Source organism: Micromys minutus (genome assembly GCF_963924665.1).
Source record: "Micromys minutus genome assembly, chromosome: 12".
Taxonomy (NCBI): domain Eukaryota; kingdom Metazoa; phylum Chordata; class Mammalia; order Rodentia; family Muridae; genus Micromys; species Micromys minutus.
The window spans coordinates 54,722,117-54,742,051 of record NC_137981.1 but is presented as its reverse complement, the minus strand read 5'-3'; the positions used below and the strand labels follow the sequence as shown (position 1 = coordinate 54,742,051).

General features: G+C 49.6%; 1 protein-coding gene across 1 annotated transcript in view; it reads left to right on the top strand.

Moving 5' to 3' along the window:
• ZNF395 (zinc finger protein 395) overlaps nt 1-19,120 on the top strand; it is a 39,140-nt gene extending 20,020 nt beyond the window's left edge. The window contains exons 2-10 of the mRNA XM_080926950.1: nt 5,791-6,055; nt 7,461-7,693; nt 9,264-9,373; nt 11,612-11,841; nt 12,436-12,536; nt 13,250-13,550; nt 15,067-15,159; nt 16,285-16,388; nt 16,574-19,120. Coding sequence (XP_080783076.1) covers nt 5,813-6,055; nt 7,461-7,693; nt 9,264-9,373; nt 11,612-11,841; nt 12,436-12,536; nt 13,250-13,550; nt 15,067-15,159; nt 16,285-16,388; nt 16,574-16,685 — 1,527 coding nt within the window. The 5' untranslated portion in view covers nt 5,791-5,812 and the 3' untranslated portion in view covers nt 16,686-19,120. The remainder of the gene's footprint in view (nt 1-5,790; nt 6,056-7,460; nt 7,694-9,263; nt 9,374-11,611; nt 11,842-12,435; nt 12,537-13,249; nt 13,551-15,066; nt 15,160-16,284; nt 16,389-16,573) is intronic.
• The last annotated feature ends 815 nt before the right edge of the window (nt 19,121-19,935 follow it).

The following is a 19,935-nucleotide window of genomic DNA, read 5'->3' as shown; positions in this document are numbered from 1 at the left end:
CGAGAGTAGAGGCTTTGATTTAGGGCTTGGATACCCTCACTGGGATTCAGTTTTTTTTTTTTTTTTTTTTTTTTTTAATTTTTATTTCTAATTACGTGTGTGTGACTTGGTGTGCGTATGTGAGTACAGTTGTCCAAAGGGGACAGAAAATGCTGTCAGAGCTCCTGTGTGTGCCATGGGTGCTGGGAATCTTCTGTAAGAACAGTTCATGCTAAAATACTGCCGAGCCTTCTCTCCGGCCCCCTTACTAGGGTTTCTCACGGAAACCAGGTAGGGTCTTCTCCTGTTGCTGGGGAGAAAAAAACTCAAGTGGGTTAAGTTTTGTTGTTGTTTGTTTTGTTTTTCCTTTGGGTAGCACTGGATGTTACAAAGTGTAAATGGATGTTACAAAGTGTAAATGGTGGCCCTGGACCAAAAGGGTCAGGCATGCATTTGCTCGTGATCACTGTTAACACCCAGGTGCCCACAGCTTCGTCAGCTGAGGTCCTGGCTGGTCAGTACTGGGAAGAGAGCCTCATGAGACAGGGTTTCCTGATAACCTTCTGTCCTCTGGTTGAATTTAGAACGTAACGTTGAAAAACAATTCAGATCACAGCATTAAAGATTTAAAGGAAAAAAGAAAAACCTGGTAGCTCTCTAGTAAAGAAAGGGTGAGGCCAGCACCCAGGGTGTGTACTAAATACTTGTGCTACTGTGTATGCCCTGGCTGTGAGGTCTGTAAAGACAGGGAAATGGGGGAGGGGCCTTAACAGAAGCTTCTTGTCTTCATTTTGACTCCCATCAGCAACTTGGTGAACATCAGAGCTTTTGCAGTTATAAACCTTGCTCCAAAGCTCACCCGCTCCAACTCTGGTAAAAGTCCTGTGAGTTGTGTAATAAACCACTGGCTTCTGACCTGTGTCCTGGAAGGGCTGGGAGGTGATGTCACGTCATGCCGCAATGCCCCTGGGTAGTGAGATGCACAGCCATTGAAGGCAGCTCTGCGCACTTGCAGACGTGTGCTGAGAGAGATGCCGGTGTCCGGTAGCCACCGAGCAGTGAATGGCAGAGTGTGACTCTGCATAGAGTTTGTTTTACTGTTCTGTCAGGTTCGGTTATGTAACGGATAGCAGATGCCCACATTAAAGGCCATTAGCACATCAGGATGCATTTGCTGAGACTAGACATTGACCAAAGCACATAAGCTATCCCTTTTCTATGGATGACGGCATTTGGGGCCCCAGATGCCCCTTGTGACGTTCTGAGACCACTTTATGAGTTTATGACCCATCAAAGAATCCTGTAAGTGGAGAACGTAAAACCGGAAAGGTGGCATTTAGCTGCATGCTGAAGTCTACACCACAGTACAGGTTTCCTAACTGTTCTCTGCTGCCACAGAAAAAAAGCCACATGGCAAATAGAAGGCTGGCTGGCCCAGGCACCATGAGTAGCTCTCATCTTGGTGGGTGGGGTTACGGGGGAGGGTCCTGAGAGAGACCAGTTGGGGCCATGCATGCATACTAGGAGAAAGGGTGAGACCCTCCGTGCCAAGTGACCAGCTAGCACCTCCAAAATAGGTGGGACCTTGCTCCTTTACCCATCTTTCCATCCATCTTTTCTGTCATTATTGCTGTATTCCTTTTGAATCCTGAAAGCATAATGCGCGTTTTTGAGTGGATGTTTGGAGAAAGTAGCCAGCCTGTGGGAACAGGCCAGGAGCAGGCGAGTTGCCTATTTACGCAGATCCCTCTGGCTTCTGGAAGGTTCAGGCTTACCAACCAACAGAAGAGCATTCTTTAAAAAGAAGACTGGCTTCCAAAAACAGCGTCAGAGTTTGTTGCCCAAACATCTCAGGTTCTTTCTGAAGACTGGGATCCAAGGTTTGGAAACTCCACCGTCTTTAGTTTCAATACTAGAAACCCCAAACTTCCGGCTCAGCAAAGTGGGGGTAGCTCCTGGGATTCTTTTGGGGTGTGGGGTGGAAGGGCAAGAAAAAGAATGGTAAGTTCTCTGTGTCAGTGCTGCCACCTGTTGTCAGTAAGTGGCTTTACACTCTAGCTTTTCTTTGCTCTGTGCCTGGGATTGAACCCAGGGCCATTAACACTAGGCACACACTACACTGAGTCACACACCCTCTTCTGTGGCTGCAGTTTAAAAGCCATTTATCTGGGGCAACTCTTTTTTTTTTTTTTAATTGCTGTCACAAAGTTCGATAAGAGCGTGAAGGCACCAGCCACCTCACTTGGGAATTCTGCATGCCACACTTTGCTTTGTTTCTTGGGGGTTCCGGACCAAGCTTCCGGTAGATCAGATTACAGACTACCGACCACAGAGCCGAGAGAGCCAGCCCGTCTGCTTTGCTCTGTATTTGCCTCTCTTCCCTCCCCCCCTTCGCCTTCCCCCCCTTCCCTAGCCTCTTCTTCCCCAGCCTCTTCATTAATTTGTTCCTTTGAGACCGGGTTTTTGTGAAGCCCTGGCTGTCCCAGAATTCTTAGACTAGGGAGGCCTCAAATGCAGAGATCTGCCTGCCTCTGCCTGCAGAGAGCTGGGGCTCAAAGATGTGCGCCACCACCTCCTGGCTGCCACTTTCTTATCCTTTTGCTGATACTGTTTTTTTTTTTAATTATATTTTTTGTTTAAAACAGTTTTAAAAAGATTTATTTATTATATGTAATACATATTCTTTCGCTGTCTTCAGACACAGAAGAGGGTATCAGATCTCATTACAGATGGCTATGAGTCACCATGTGGTTGCTGGGATTTGAACTCAGGACCTCTGGAAGAGCAGTCAGTGCTCTTAACCACAGAGCCGTCTCTCCAGCCCTTAAAACAGTTTTTAAACTGAAATGTTTTGATCAGATTCTTCAGTTCTTCAAGTCCTTCCTGATCTTCTCTCCTCCCCACCCAATTTTAAGTTTTTTCCTAAAACAAAACAAAAACAAAACCTCAATACAACTTTCCCTACCCCACCCCAACCAAGAAAACAAAGCAACGCCTAAACAGAAACAGAAAACACAACTGCAACCCAAACAAACAAACAAACAAATCTGGTGCAGTTATGATGGCCAGCCATTCCTGAGCATGAGGCCTGCCCTCAGAGCTCGATGACTTGGTGTCCATTCACTGAGGAGAACTGATTTCCCAGCACGCCTGAGTGTCCATTCTGTTGTTAACCTTTACCCCGCAGGCTAGGTTTTCATCCTTTCAGTGTGTTTATTTACTTAGGAAAGCATGACCAAGCCTGGCTTGGTAGTACAGGCCTTTAATCCCAGCACTCAGGAGGCAGGCAGATCTCTGCAAGTTCAAGGCCAGCCTAGTCTGCAAAGCAAGCTCTAGGACAGCTAGGGCTACACAGAGAAGCCTTATCTCAACTCCCCAACCCCACCCACAAAAATAGTATGAGATAAAGCAAAAACTATCACATTGAAGTTGGACATGACAAATCGACAGAAGGAAAAGAGCCCAAAAGAAGGCACCCGAATCGGAGACCCACTTGTTCACACACTCAGGCCTCCCATAAAAGCTCCAAATTGGAAGCTGCATATCTACTGAGGCTCTGGTGCAGACTGTGCAGGTCCTGAGCATGCTGCTTCAGCCTCTGAGTTCTTATGAACTTCCGTCATGGTGATTTACAGGGCCTTGTTCTCTTGGTGTCCCCCACCCCCTCTGGCCCCTACAGTCTCTCCGCCTCTTCTTTTACAGCGATTTTTTTCCTGTCTTGGTTGGTTTTCCTAGACATGGTTGCTAGTAGAACTTGTCTGGCGGGTTGGGAAAAGAAGGGAGGATGGGGGTGGGGTGAGACTGACCTGGGACCCAGACAAATCAGCCCTGAGGTACTTTGGGCCAGGGCAGAAAGTAAAGGTTTCTAGAACAGCTCAAAGACATTTGATGCTAACAAGTGTTTAAAGGGTATTTAGGGCTAGGAGATGCTGTTCACTACATTTATAAATTTGTGGGTGTGTGGAGGTCAGAGGACAACTTGTAGGAGTCAGATCCACCATGTGGGTCCTGAGGCTCAAACTCAGGTAGTCAGACTTGGTGGGAAGTGACTTTATCCAGTGAATTATCTTGATGGCCCTAACAGGATTCTGGTTATGGATTAGGGAAGGAAGGAAGGTGGGAGGGAAGTGGGAGGGGGGGGAGGAGGAATGTGCTGGAATACTTTGTTGTTTTTTCTAGATAGAGTTTTTCTTTGTAACATTGGTTGTCACTGGTCACTCTGGAGGCCAGCTTGGCTGAAGTCTTGGAGATCTTCCTGCCTCTGTCTCCCAAGTGCTGGGGGACTAAAGGCGTGCACCACCACTGCCCGGCTTTGGGGATACCTTTTTGAGACATTTAGCCTGTGTGCAATTAGCCTGATGGTTTTTCTGGACTGGGGAAGCAGCAACTGCAGTCAGGTCTCGAACACCCTGGTGTTTTAATGTCCGTCCCAGCCCCACCTCACTCGAACATGCCTCACGAATTGGCTCAATAGACAAATACACCTGGGGCAGCAGAGACCCAGAGGGGTGGAGGACAGCGAGCTTGGCAGAGGCTGGTTTTTCCTATTCTATTTAATGATTTGTTATTTTTACTTCCTGCATACGTACTTTCTGTCTGTGTCTGAGCTGGTGCCGGCAGAAGCCAGAAACAGGTCATAGGATTCCCTGAACTGGAGTTTCACACGGTTGTGAGCTACCATGTGGCTAGAGCCAAATGTGAGTCTTCTAGAAACACAACCAGTGTTGTTTTGTTTTAACTCCGAGCCACTCGCCCAGTTTCGGTGGTGTGTGTTTCCAAGGTTGTCTGCAGCTTTGAAGGGAACTTGGCTTGGGAGTCTGTGTGTCTAACAAAGGCCCTCAGGACTGATCTGGCAGCACCGTGTGAAGGACCCTCACTAAGGAAGCCATGATGGCTTTTTATAGAACAGTACTTCATGACGTAGGAAAAGGTTAGCTGGCATGTTAAGTGAAAGCAAGCTTACCAAGTACAATCCCATGTTTATAGAAATGAGATGTGGCAGAGCTAGGTGAAGCGACTCTTATGAACTTAGCACTTAGGGGCCATAGGCAGGAGGATTGCCACACGGCAAGGCCAACTTGACCTGAATTGGAAGTTCCAGGCCAGCCAAGGCTACCCAGCAAGGCCTTGCTTCAAAATCAAAACAAAACAGCAAACAAGGCACGTGAGCACAGTTCTAGAAGCAGGAGTGGAATTTTTTAGAAGATTGGGAGTCCGGGCTGGGGATGGACTGGGTTGGTAAAGTGCTTGCCTAGCATGCACAGAGCTCCCAGTTTGGTCTCCAGCACCACATCAACTGGACGTGCTGGTGAATACTTGGGCGATGCAGTAGGGGGCCAGGAATCTAAGGTCACTCTCCACTGCTTAGGCTATTTCACCTGAGCTACATGAAACAGCGTTTCAAAACAGAATAAAGACCAGAAAGTGGGAATGGGGAGCAGTGGGTGTTTTGGGGAGACAGGTTCACACGTGAGTTCATTTCCTCTGAGTAGATCGATATTGGTAACATGTCCTCCCAGGAAGAGCTCTTGTTATTTCTATAAAGAAAAGATAGAGCCGGCATGGTGGCCCAACAGGTGTAAAACAGCTTGCCACCAAACCTGGTGTCCTGAGTTTGATCCCTGCAGCCCACGTAGTGAGTGAGAGAACTGGTTCCTACAAGTTGTTCTCTGACTTTCATGAATGTGCCATGGTGCGTGTGTGCACGCACACATGCACAAGAAGTGAGAGAGAGAGAGAGAGAGAGAGAGAGAGAGAGAGGGAGGGAGGGAGGGAGAGAAGACTCACTAACTGCCACTTTTGTCTCAGCAGACAGAGAAGCAGAGTACCCAGCATGCTGTCCCGACGCCTTGGTAAGCGCTCTCTCTTGGGAGCCCGGGTATTGGGACCTAGTGCCTCTGAGGTGCTATCAGGGTCCAGCCTGCCTTTGGAGCCACAGATAGAAGTGCCGGAAGGAGCTGCACCCCAGTCCTCACTCACCTCTAAGGACCTTGTGTGCCAGGAGCAGCCCAAGGAGGTCCTCAAAGCCCTGGGTACCTCAGGCCACCCACAGGGGGCCTTTCTGCCTGGACAGAAGGTAGGTTGAGCCCAGCAGGGACACATACCCTGTCTCTTATGCACTGGGACTGGGGGGCTAGCCGCACCTGAGTGATAGTCTGAAAGGACTGCAGACCAGGGCTGTAGGTAGAGACTGAACTCAGTTCAGATCAGGACATCTCCATGATTGTCATGTTGGGGAGAAAGTAGCCAGGCTTACTGGGACGTTGAGGACCTGAGAGCAAAGCGTAGCTTTAACTCAGCAGATTTTTGTCTGCCTCATTTCACACATATAGGCAGCAAGGAGAAGGACCTTAGACTTATAGGAGCTAGAGAAGTCGTTTGTAGAAGTTGCAGATGGAGGTGTAGTCCACATCTGATGAGATTTTGTTTTTCTTACATCCCTTTGCCGTGGGTGGGCCCATGGTCACGTAGGCCTGATTTACTACTAGATCCAGATTTGGGGGGCTCCTGCCATCTCCTTCTCCAGGGTCTATCCACAGAGACTTGGCCTTTGTCTTCCCATGAAGCTTGGTGCTCATGAGACCTCTGTCCTCATGAGATAAGATAGCCTTCTAACTTGCTGGTACCCTGACAGGAGAGCCTTTCTCCCTTTCTAGAACATGCTGGGAAGAGATGGGGACTTAGAACTCTCCAGAACAAAAAGCATTGTGGAAGGTGTTTAAGAGTTTGGAGGTAGGCTGGAGAGATGGCTCAGCGGTTAAGAGCACAGATTGCTCTTCCAGAGGTCCTGAGTTCAAATCCCAGCAGCCACCACATGATGGCTCACAACCATCTGTAATGAAATCTAATTCCCTCTTCTGGTGTGTCTGAAGACAGCTACAGTGTACTCAGAGAAATAAATATAATATATTATTATAATAGTAATTATATATTAATATAATATTATAATTATTAAATATATATTAACATAATATTATAATATTACTCTTAAGGCAAGGAGGGAGGTAGGTTGATCCCATGTGGCTTGCCTGTGTGCTGGGGTGGGCAGCAGGTGCCTGGGAATACCTGCTTTCTTCCGGCCTGATTAGGCTACTAGAAAGGAATGCCCAAGGTGGGGTAGGGAGTAGACAGTAGTTAATTTGGCTCAACCTTCCAGAGACTGTGAAGCTCACGAGAGAGTCTCCATTCACTGTTATAACAGTTCACACTCCCTGCCTGCCTGCTTTGTGGATAGCTCTCCTGTTACGACAGGCCATTCAAGAGAGAGCAGCAGCTCTTGTGCTGTTCACAAACAGCCCGACACCGATCTTGGGGATAAGTGTCTAATACTGGGGGTGTCTGCCAGATCTTAGCATCATTAAAGACAAGTGTGTCAAAGCGTAGGCTGCTGCAGACAGAGCCTTATCCCCGGAATGCAGGTCTCCTAGGGCTTTGGTGTGGGAACTCCTGAGCGTTGACCATTGACCGCCCTTCCCCTGCAGGTCTGTGTGTGGTACGGGGGCCAGGAGTGCAAGGGCCTGGTGGAGCAGCACAGCTGGGCCGAGGACAAGGTGACGGTCCGGCTGATGGACCAGAAGTTACAGATTTGCTGTAAAGTAGAAGAAGTGTGGTTAGCGGAGCCGCAGGGTACCACATCCCAGGTGCCAGTCACGGAGCCCAGAGCCCAGGTGCCAGCCTACAGACCCGTGTCTAGGAACATCGACGTGCCGAAGAGGTCTGTAGGAGTGGGGAGGGTTATAGGTATGGGTGAAGAAGGAATAGTCTGCGTTAGAGCTTAGGGATATGTCACCCCGGGATTTTAGATCTTCAGGCACATCCTATGGTCTATAAGATTAAAGAGAACCTGGGGCTGGGAAATGGCTTTGTAGGTCTAAAGACCTTCGGTTCAAAGCTTGAGCATGTGTGAGAGGAGGAGCCTACTCCACAGAGCTGTTCTCTGACCTCCACGTGTGTGCTAAGGCATGAGTGCACTAACACACAGCATGCACTAACAACAGCAACAACAACAGTAATAATAATTTAAACCAGGAAACTTTGCCAACTCAACTCTTTTGCATGCAAGACTTACAAACGGCTAAACTCTATCCCACTTATTTCTGTGAGTGTGGGAGCTGTTGGCAGACCAGGCTTAACACCTGTTTTTTATTACATTCATTTATTTGTTGTGTATGGGGTGTGCGTGCATGCTGTGGTGCACATGTGGAGGCCAGAAGATGCCTTTCAGGAGTCGGTTCTCATATTCTGTGGGTCCTGTGTACCGAACTCAGCTAGTCAGGTTTGGCGGCAAGCACGTTTGCCCGCTGAGATGCATCGCTGGCCCAGCAGACCTAGTGTTTTTAGGACCAGAGGAACAGCATTTGTGATCGAGTATCCAGTGGGAGGCCAGCAACGAACTTGTTTTGCTGTTCCGAGGAGGTGACAACACAAGGACCATGTGAAGTCATGTTTAATATGCTAATGGCTTTGGTCCATCTGCTTCAAACCCACTTGCAGTTTCCCAGACTTGCTGCGTAGAGGATGAGGGAGTACAGCCCTTTGAAATAGGCAAGTCCCTGGCAGCTTATTACAGTCTGATCCTGCCTGTACTCTACATTTCAGATACTGCTAATTTTACTTCCAAATCATGTAACTGTATGAATCTAGAGGGAAAGAGAAAGACACGTAAAATTCTGTGCTGCCTGTTGAAAGCATCGGGTTTAACAGCGGGAGAGGGTTTCATCTGGTTATTTATTTTATCCTGGTCTGTTTGCTCATTGGCTTATGTAAGAGGTTCTGTTGACATTCAGAAGCTAACAGAATGCCGTGTTTATTTTGGCAGAAGGGAGAGAGATCCATTAGTGTAATTGTTTCCTCCTAAATTTGAATATAAGACAGGAGAAGGATGTAATTTTAGTGTTTGGATTCCGGTGGGTCTCATTTATTTCCACTCTATCTTTTCGACTCTTCTCTCTGCCCTCAGATAAAATGCTCCATCTTAAGTTGCAGGGTTAGGAAGAGAGTTTCGGGGGAGCGGTGCCCACTCAGGTGTCAGCGCAGTTTAAGCAGGGGACCCACCTGCTCATTCTGAGCTAACCAGAAGCACCACCCGGAGCAGGCGCTTACCATGGATGCCCGCTTTACCATCCGCGGAGCTCGTGTTGCTTGACTGGGCGGGGGCTGTAAGGGGGCAGCATACCAGTGTAAGGTGATCCCACAAAACAAGCGGATGTGGCAGCTTAATCTGTGGGCTCTGCGGACCAGCCAGGCCTAGGAAGTAAGCCTATTCTCCACTCGTTTGGATCCAGGAAGTCCGATACCGTGGAGATGGACGAGATGATGGCCGCCATGGTGCTGACGTCCCTGTCTTGCAGTCCCGTTGTGCAGAGTCCTCCGGGGGCTGAGCCCATCTTCTCTGGTGAGCAAGTGGGGTTGGACTGGTTCCTGGCATGGCAGAGGCCCTGGAGTGAAGCTTTCTCTCCCCAGCTTCTGTTGCCAGTGTGGGCTTGGCAGTAGGGTTCTGCGGTGTCTAAAGTTTCCTCCCCTGAGCAGAAACTTGGTGCTTTGTGACAGCTCTAAGTCCGGCTGCCTGGCCACTCAAGCAAGTTCTGTGGGAGCCTGGACAAGGCCAACAGAAATACTTAGTTTACAGAAGCAGAACCGTGCTCGGCGGCCCCCTAGTGGCTCCCGTGGTCGGTGTTCACTTCTCAGTGCCCAAATCAGCCTCACAAATGCTTGCGGTATGGGCTTACAGGCCAGATGCCCGAGCTGAAGTCTCAAATCTGATTGCTTAACACAAACCAGTAGTGTGGGCCAGCAGAATGATCCCGGGTCAAGGTGCTTGCTGCCAAGACTGACAGCCTATGGTTGGTTCCTGGGACCCACGTGGTGGAAGAAAAGATCTGAGTTGTCCTTGTCTTCTACTTCCACACACACTCTCTGTCTCTGTCTCTGTCTCTGTCTGTCTCTGTCTCTGTCTCTCTCTCTCTCTCTCTCTCTCTCTCTCTCTCTCTCTCTCTCACACACACACAGAGTATTAAAAAGTTCACAATACACCTCTGATTTATATGTGCAAACAGAATTCTTTGGGTTGTTATCCCTGCATGCCCGTACCCATACAATAGAATGGGCTTAGAGTAAGGCTTTTGACAAGGCTGGTGTGACTCATTTTATTTTAATGAAAATTCCTTATCTGCCAGTCTTAAAAGCTACTTAAACGTTTGTAGGGGCATGTGGAGATCGTTCTAATTCATACTGAGAGGAAAATGGCCTTTATAAATACCCTTCACAAGTAATCGAACATTGAAAGCAAATTTCAATTATTCCACCCCAGACCGTCACTGCGCTTGGAGACACCTAGTGGTGAATCCCAGCAGTGCAGCCGGCTTTAATACACAGGAAGACTATTAGGAGGGATGCCTGATTCTCAACAAGTTGAGTCAGCAGATTCAGGAAAGTAGCTGAAGGGGGAAAAAAAAGCCTGGGGTTCCCTCTTGGGTTCGTGTTCAAGGGACCATGGTCAGTTGATTTGGATGTTTCTTGAGTTCTGCCCTAAGAATCTACCGTTTTAAGTTCTGTGTATAGCTGTGGTGATTTCTCTGTTCGGGGTGGAGGGGGGGAAGCAAGGGATGAGAGCTTTGAGACTGGGAGGAGGGGTTCTTTACCCAGCATCCTCTTTGGGCAAGTGTCTCCTAGAAGTAAAGAATGCCTGGGTTGGAAACATGAGGCCTCGGAGTCGGCCCAGCTTTCAGATCAGTTCTGGTGTCATAGGGTGTGGCAGTGTCTCTTTAAGCCCAGGCTCGGGGGACTCTGTACGTCTGCATAGGGACCTGGGGATGCTGAGAGTATACGTTTTTTTTCCATCTAGTTATTTCCATGTATTAGACTTTCGGATTATGTTATCAACTGGCTTGGCGTGAACTTTGAAGATAAGGCACAAGGGAGTCTAGATTGAGCCTGAAGCAGCCCCACTGACCCCATCAAATCTGCAAAGTAAAACCTCTAGGCTTCAGGTTCCACTCAGTACTAGAATGCCTGCCCCAGGTTTCCTCCTCAGCATTACAAAAGACAGAGAACTAAGCAAAACAATGAACCCCACCTGCCTTGTCACTTGCATTCTTCCTTCTTAGACATCTGAGCTTATCTGAGTTTAAGGGCCGGTGGCTATTGTAGGACAGGTGAGGCAGGGCCACTGTCACGTGGAGATCACCTGGCTCTGTGGTCTGAGTTCTGAGCGGCTTCCTTCCACTCACAGCCGTCCATGCACTGGGCTGAGGTGGAATGATTGAAAGGCAGTTTCAGGAAATTCGCCAAGAAGTGTTGCTGCCACCGAGTGGACATTCTCAACCAGGCTGGCACCAGGAAAGCTTCCTCTGTAGCATGTACAGCGCGAGCTAGTTTTTAACTGTAGTGGGCGCTGTGCATCTGAGTGGGTCAGTGATGACCCGTGTGGCCCGTGCCAGAAAATATCCAGCAGGCAGAGCGGACGCTGCACCAAACCTCGCCCTGGCGTTTACACCGGCCCTCATCCTGTAGCTCAGTTATCTTTAATAGTTGAAATTTCAGTAACATTTTAATTTTGTTATTCACTCATTTTTACCCCCTGGTCCTGGGGACAAGCCTGAGTGTTCCTTTACCTCCCTCCCTGTCTGGACAGTTTCCCGTGCAGCCTGCGGTGACCCGTGGAAGGAGAGCGGTGACATTTCCGATGGTGGCAGCAGCGGGCACTGGAGCGGGAGCAGCGGCAGCTCCACCCCCTCGCCCCCCCACCCGCAGGCCAGCCCCAAGTACCTAGGGGATGCCTTTGGGTCTCCCCAAACTGATCATGGCTTTGAGACCGACACCGATTCTTTCCTGTTAGATGAACCAGCCCCACGGAAGAGGAAGGTAGGTGTCTGGGGACATGTGGGTATGAGGACAGCTGTCCCTAGAGGAGCAGGCAGGCATTCCGTAGGTCCCAGGTATTTCTAGCTTTCCTTTGCTGCACTTGTGAAATTCCCAGACAGAGATGGCCAAGTTCCTCTTCCTTTTCAGTTTTTGGGTGTGTATGTTTGTGGGTGTGCATGCACACGAAGGTACCTCACCCCATCTTAGTTGTTGAGACGGGCTCTTTCACTGCCTGGAGCTCACCAAACAGTCTAGGTCTGACTGGTGAGCCCAGGGATCTACTTGCCTCTGCTATGTCTCTTGGTATTACAAGTGTGCACCACTGTGCCTGCTTTTTCTTTTCTTTCTTTCTTTCTTTCTTTCTTTCTTTCTTTCTTTCTTTCTTTCTTTCTTTTTTTAATGTGGCCTGCCACCAGGTTACTTTTAAATTCCCTTGTGCATGTTTCTATGCTCTCTGGGAGTCCCTTGCCTTGAATTTTGTTTTTTGTTTTGTTTTTTTTTCCCTTTGGGTCTGGCTGAAATCCTCATCAGGCAATGAGAGACTCTGGGAACGGATTCATACACACTGGTTGCTAAGGTTTTCTTTCCCCCTAGAACTCTGTGAAGGTGATGTACAAATGCCTGTGGCCCAGCTGTGGCAAAGTTCTTCGTTCGATTGTGGGCATCAAACGACACGTCAAAGCCCTCCACCTGGGGTAGGTACAGAGCCCCGTGCCTGAGGTGCCGTTTTGGTGTGCCTCCACCCTGCTAACGCCACAGGTCTTGCGTCCCATGCTTCTAGTGAAACGGCTTTGCCGTAGGTGCGTCCGGGAGCCTCTCCCTGACCTCTGTCAGAATGGTGCCTTTGCCGGCCAGGGGGACCATTTGCATCATGGTCAGTGTTGATGCTGTTGCCAGAGAGTGAGCTAGGCAGCAAGATGGTTCAGCTGTGGGTTGAAATAGAACAGTTTGGTTTAATTGCTGGTGACATTCTGCGGCTTAAGCATAGCAGCTGAGCCTTACTTTGGTGGCGGCGGCAGCAGCATGCAGGAGTTAGGCCTGTGTCCTCTGCAGCTAATATAAGGCTCTCATCTCCGCGCAGAGTCCTCTGGGCAGCAGCTCTGGCACGAACTGCCTCACGGGCCTTGAGAACATGCTTTAGCTGCTGCTCCAAGAGGGCTTGTGCCAGGGCTGGGTCTGTGCTCTCATATGTTTGCTGTCGTGTGAGCTCTCGTGCAGGGAAGGACAGCTCCCGTAGATGGGCATGTTCTAATCCCGTATGACATCCTCTGAGAGCAGGGCTCCTAGGTTTTCTCTTGGGAACCTCCCTTAACTTCCTGGATGGGCACACAGTCAGTTCCTCCTTGTAACTTTCTTTCCTCTGGCTTCGGCGTGTCCTTAATGATGGCCAAATGTCTGTTCTACGCAGGGACACTGTTGACTCTGATCAGTTTAAGCGGGAGGAAGACTTTTACTACACAGAGATGCAGATGAGGGAAGAATCTGCTCTGGCTGTGGCTGCCCCCCCTGCTCCTGGGACACCTGCTGGAGAGCCAGTGTCCACATCCCGGGTGACCAGCCCGTCCCTTGCTGCTCCTTTATTGCCTCCAGCCAAGGTCCAGTCCTCTGGCCCAGAGCACCCTGGCCTGGAGTCTTCCCTGCCCTCAGTTGCACTCAGCAAGTCAGCTCCTGGCTCCTTCTGGCACATTCAGGCTGACCATGCATACCAGGTATGGGACATACGTGTGTGGGGGCTTAGCTTGGGATCTCAGTGGTCACTGGCTATCAGAGGGCATGCCTCTGAGCACTTTGATTAAAGACTGAACCTTCTGGCCAAGTTGCTAATCTTCCTTCCACAGAGAAGGAAAAGGAGCGATGAGGGAGATAGGCCAGTTGGTTGAGTGCTTGCTTAACATGCACAGGTCTTTGGGTTGGTCCTCAGCACAGCATAAACCGGCTATGGGTGCACACACCCACAATCCCTGCACTTAGGGTGGAGACGGGAGGAACGAAAGTTCAGGGCCACCATCACCTACAGAGGGAGTTTAAAGCCAGCATGTAAACCCTTTCTCAACAACAATAATGGAACAGAGCAAGAAGGAAGAGAAAGGAGTCCTTGGTGACACTTGGCAGAGATGAGAAGTCTAACCATGTTCATTGTGCGAATGGGACCCGAGAGCTATTGCTTTGAAGATTGATTTGAAGAATCGATGGACTTGCACGGGGCTCCCCAGGCCACTCCTTAGCTCTGAGGTCTTACACTGAGTGGTCCCACCTTGAGTATTAGGTACTCCTTTTAGTTAGACTAGGACATGGCCCCTGCTCTCATGAACTGCATGGTGGGCTAGGGTTAGCAACAAGGACTAATGATACGTTATCAAAGTGCTATTTCCTCAGGACATGGGAAGACATGACAAAGGCCCATGGAAGACCACTCCGTTACACTTACGGGCCTGGAAAATGTTATTTAAAAGGAACCTGGTCCTCAATGCTAAGTTCACATGTTCCTATGCTGGTTTATAACTCCTTCTGTATGTGCAATCTAGCAGACTTGACCAGTTTGCAAATCAGGAAAAATAATATTGTGCCTCCATCCAGCTGTGCACACCTGTGCACGCTAGTAATATTAGTACCTGGGTCAAAGGTCAGCTCTGGCTATGTAAGAAGGCCGACCTTCACCCCTAAAGCCAGTGGTACTTTCAGTGAGAAAAATGTCATAAAACAAGCAGGCTCTCCTCATTAGAACTATTGGCCACTCAGTGTCTGGCTAAGGCTCAGCCTTTGCTGACCCTGTGGCACCTGGTTAATGTGGCTGGCATTGTTACAGATGGATCTAAGCCAGACATTCCTGCCTGCACCCCCACACCCGAGCAGCTGCCTGGCAGCTCTCCGTCTTTTTTCAGACTCAGAAGGCTTTGGGCTTTTTGCTAGAGGCCTGTTCTCAGTAGGTGATCCAGCCAAGGAATAACACCCCTAAGGACTGAGTCTTGAGGCTAGTAAGTAGGCAGCCCCAAAGGGAGGATTATAGAGTAAAATTGGAGCCTCCCAGAAGGCAGGCCATGGCTGTGAAGGGTTAGATGCTTGGAGGCTACTTGTAGGAAAACCTATCTAGCTGTCCTGGTGTTTTCCAGACTCTTGATTAGGTGGAGATAAGCTTTCTGTTGCAAATGGGAAGTTACCAGGACTTGAGGCTGATAGGATTTGTCCTTAGTTGAGGCCCAGGCTAACATACTCTTTTCTCTGCAGGCTCTGCCATCCTTCCAGATTCCTGTCTCCCCCCACATTTACACCAGCATCAGCTGGGCTGCTGCCCCTACCACCACCTCCTCCCTCTCTCCGGTGAGTGTGTACCCCCAAAACCCCAAAGCTCTTACATAATCTCCAGGGCTCGAGGACTGTGTTGCTGATACATACCACACAGCTGGTGTTGCCTGTCTCTGCCCCCATACTTGGTGAAGATCATCGTGTGTCTTAGTTAAGGTTTCATTACTGTGAAGAGACACCGTGACCAAGGCAACCTTTATAAAGGACAACATTTAACTGGGGCCGGCTTACAATTTCAGAGATTCAGTTCATTATCAACATGGCAGGAAGCATGGCAGTGTGCAGGCAGATATGGCATTGTAAGAGCTGCGAGTTCTTCATCTTGATCTCAAGGCAACCAGGAAAGACTGTCTTCCCAGACAGTCAGGAGGAGGGTCTCTTCTATACTGGGTGGATCTTGAGCATAGGCCCTCAAAGCTCACACCCACAGTAATGTACTTCCTCTTAAGGCCACACTTACTCCAAGGCCCACCCACTCCAACAAGGCCACACCCACTCCAACAAGGCCACACCCTAATAGTAGCACTTCCTGTGGGCCAAGCATATTCACACCACCACACCATATGCCCTCTGTCTGGCTACAGCTCCTCTCATCAGCTAGAAGGATACTCCCAACGAGGTCAGGGCGGAGCAGTTTCTTGATTAGAAATGTGCTGGTCAAGGCTAGACTCAGATCCTTGCTCGGTGTGTCTGAGTGCTAACTAGAGTTCTAATGCCTAGATGAAAGGAAGGGAGAGAATTCGGGGCTGTCAAAAGGGAGAACAAAGAAGATCCTAGGAACACTCAGAGGCCGTGTGGGCTGGACCAGAAGTCTCACTGTGGATTAGTGTGCCTCGACCCTGAACTGAAATTGACTGGAAGTCATTAGAACCACATGCAGTGACTCTGTTTTCAAGTAGCACAGAGAAGTAGCACAGAGTGCAGAAGCTAGTTGACAGAAGGTGTCACCAAGGCGATGCAGTGCCTTCATTTGTCCCTTGTATGGTAACTTCATCTAAGCTGACCCTGTCTGCTGAAAACGTCCTTCTAGGGAAACTGCGGGTCCCCCGCACCAGCACCTGCTTTGGGGCCCAGCGGAGCGAGGCAGGGCCCAGGGAGTTGTCTCATGCTCATGGTCTATGATTACGTTCCTCATACCAGGTCCGGAGCCGCTCACTCAGCCTCAGCGAGCCCCAACAGCCACCACCCACAGTGAAGTCTCACCTGATTGTCACCTCCCCACCCCGTGCTCAGAGCAGCACCAGGTGAGCCCTCTCCCTCTCAGCCTTCTGCTTTCTGCCCTCCATCAGCACTGCGGTAACGTAGACTGTGAATGTACCCAACTCTAGTCCCCAGATGGAGGCCACACAGTGCTTGAGTGTTCATGCTAGGTCGTTACCTGGGGGTCACTCCCATCGAGTGACACCACCTTCATTTTGTTCCCTGTCAGGAAAGCCCGTGGAGAGGCCAAGAAGTGCCGTAAGGTGTACGGCATTGAGCACCGGGACCAGTGGTGCACAGCCTGCCGGTGGAAGAAGGCCTGCCAGCGCTTCCTGGACTGAGCCCGCCTCCACCAGCTCCGCTCCTCACCCTGCTCGGCAGCTGGGCGGCCTCCGGGCCTGTTGCTGTCAGCAGAACACAGAGATGATGTGGCGTGGATGGTGGGCAGCTGAGAGCTCCGTTGGCTAAGATAGAACACTTAAAAACACTTTCTCCCCCTCGTGGGAGGGCTTTATTTTTTAAAAGCAAACCCAAATGAAACTATTTTTTCCCCCGTTAAAACAGGAGAGAGCCAAAATTGACCAAGGGTATTCTGCAGCGAACTGGAGACCAAAGAGTTACCCCCACCCCTACCCTATCCCACCCTCTCTGGGACTATACTCATCTGAAGTAGGACAGGATGCCTTAACCTGTTTTTGTGCTGAGCTGGTGAATCCTTTGCTCTTTCAGCTCTTCCGGAATGGACTGTGAGCAACACAAATTTCTTTCTTTCTTTCTTTTTAAGAACTCTCTGGCAGGTAGATGACCCCCCCCCAGGGAACGGTAGCAGGACCCTAAGAAGAGCAGATAGCTGTGCTTGTTGAAATACGGTTTGACGTCTGTTGGAGCAGCTTCTCCAGACAGAAAAGGGACACCCTTTCATGGTGGCAACCTTTGGATCTGGGTCCCCTCAGATGTTGGGTTGCATGCCAACATTATCTGGCTCTCAAAGCTTATCTCAAAAAAGCCAAAAGACCAGTGTGAATTCAGCTCAGGAGTGTGACCTCAGAACACTATCCTGAGTATCCTTCCAACACTGAAAGGAAGTGTGGAGGGTTTCCACCAAAACTTCACCCCCACGGAGTAAAGTCCTTCCTGAGGCCCCTTCCCTCCAGAGTGTCACAGAGGCACTAGAATGTCAGGTGGTTTTGTCTAATGAGGAAGGCTTTGATGAGGAAGTCTTCTTTCCCTTTGGGTCTCTGGAAGACCCTAGCAGACTTTCCCTTGGGGCCTGTTCAACAAGACTTCCAGAACCCACCTGCTTTGTACTGACAATCCCAGGTGTCACAGGCTCAGGGAGTGCCACCAGCCACCTCTCTGGGGACTGAGTAGCATTGACTCATGAGTTGTCATGGACAGCATCCTCCTGACCAGTGAGGCTTCACTGGTGACATCACCTGGGAAACACCTACTTTTCAGCCTAAGAGCACACTAAGTACCAGTAGAAAAACCTGTGAACCTAAGAGACTGCGTGAGAGGTGGCGGGGGTAGTGGTGGCCTGTAGTGGTGACCCAGACTGCTGACTGGGGGGAAACACTAGTGTCTGGGTGACTTTGGTAAGGGTATATTTTTATAACAGAGTTTCTGAACATGGAGGGACTCCACCAAGAGGCTCTTCTCTTCCCTTCTTAATCGCAGTGTAGACTTGAGTGTCTACTTCAGCAAAGGGGTTTTATCTCAGCCTTGGTTTGGAGCTCACAGACCTAACTGGATATAACGTCCTCCATTTGAAGCAGGCTTCCTATGCCATTGGCACACCAGACAGAGAAAGGAGTTCTGATTTTGTTGGCTTCTTTTATCCCATCTCTGTGCAGCCTCCCGAGCCTACATTCATTCCCTCTCTCCCCTGGCAGTGTTGGCCTCCTGCCTGCTGTCATGTCCCCCACCCCCTGCGCTCACGCCCCCCATGCTTTCACGTTGGTTCCTGATACATGGTCTGGCTTTGGGTTTGAAGGACAAGGACAGCTTGTCAACACACACCCAGCCGTCAGGTCCCTCTGTCCTCATCTCTGTCTCCCTGCTCCTCAGCCCCGTGGATTTGGAATCTGACTGGGTGAAGGCACCTTGGGCATGCTTTTGAAACCAGCAGGGCCTATCCTGGAAAGAGTTATCCTGGGAAACTGTTCAGTCATGTTTCCATTACTCGGAGCTCTCAGAGTTACCTTCAGATGTGGTGCCGTGTTGGGAGCACCCTCAGTGGGTCTGCACCGTACTCCCTCTGTGCCGCAAGTCCAGGGATACTGTCTGTGGAAGTCTCAGGTACAAAGCTGAAGGGCTCTCGGGAACCAAGGGTTGGCTCCATAAGGCTTTACCCTGGCCTCGAAGGCAGTGTTACTTCAGACAGTTCTGGGAGCAAGGGCTGCCTTGTCAGAGCGAGTGCTCAGCGTGAGACCCTATGAAGTTGAATATGGAAACTGATTTGGTGCGGGGGCGGGGGGAACCTTGTTACTTTCTGGCCACCCCAGGTTCTGACTTTACCAGGGGCAAAACAAAAACAAACAAACAAACAAACAAAAAAACCCAAACAAAAAAACACAAAAAGGGAGAATCCCATCTGTGAATTTGTCTTATTGGCGCTTCTTCCCCCCCCCCCCGCCTCCCACCCCTCCCCTGCCCCTGCCGTCTTCCAAGTATTATTTTTACTGTTAAGATTTTTTTAATGTGAAATGAAATGTAATGTTTTTACATCAGTGATATGAAATATATTTTATAAGGAATAAAATGGTACCTTGTCTGACTTAGTGCGTGCCTGTACTGATTACTATCTTGTTCCTCCTGTAAGTAGCAAGGGACAGCATGTGGCACTGTAGGTAAGGGGACCCGTTTGCTTGTATCTGGTTGGGGACTGTAGCTCAGTGAAGAAGCACAGGTCCAGTTCTAGGTTCAATGTCCTCAAACTGATTAAGGGGAAAGTTCCCTTTTTTATTTTTCGGACAGAGTTTCTCTGTAGTTTTGGTTGTCCTAGGGTGGCTTTGAACTCAGAGATCTACCTGTGCCGGGAGCAAAGGTGTGTACCACTGCCACTTAGCTAGGGAAGTTACTTTGGTGAGTCACAGAGGTTGAATATTTAGCCAAGGGTATGTACATCCTTGATGTGATGGGGCAGGGGCGGGCGATGGTGTTGTTATCTGGGAAGTTAACTATTTTCTATGGCTTACATTCCTTTTCAAAGGAAGGCATATTTTGAGCAAGTTTCTGTGCCCAATGAGGAATTGGCTGAGGACTTGGAAAATAAATCGTGCTCTAAATACCCAACAGCTTTCCCCAGCTATAATAAAATACCCAAGGCAGGCTAGCTCTAAAAGAAAGGTTTAGAGGCTGAAAGACCAAGCTATATGGTGCAGACTCTTGCAAGGTACTTCCCGAACAAGTCACCTCCCCATAGGTGGCAGTGCTGGAAACTAATACCATGAGAGGTCATTGTGAAAGTAGAAAGCCAGAGAGGCTAGAGTCCTGAGGTCCCTTTCCTAGGCACTGTCTCCCACTGTCACCCTGTGCGCATCCCTCCAGCATTGAAGGGATCCCCAAACATCTCCAAACCGTACCAGATGC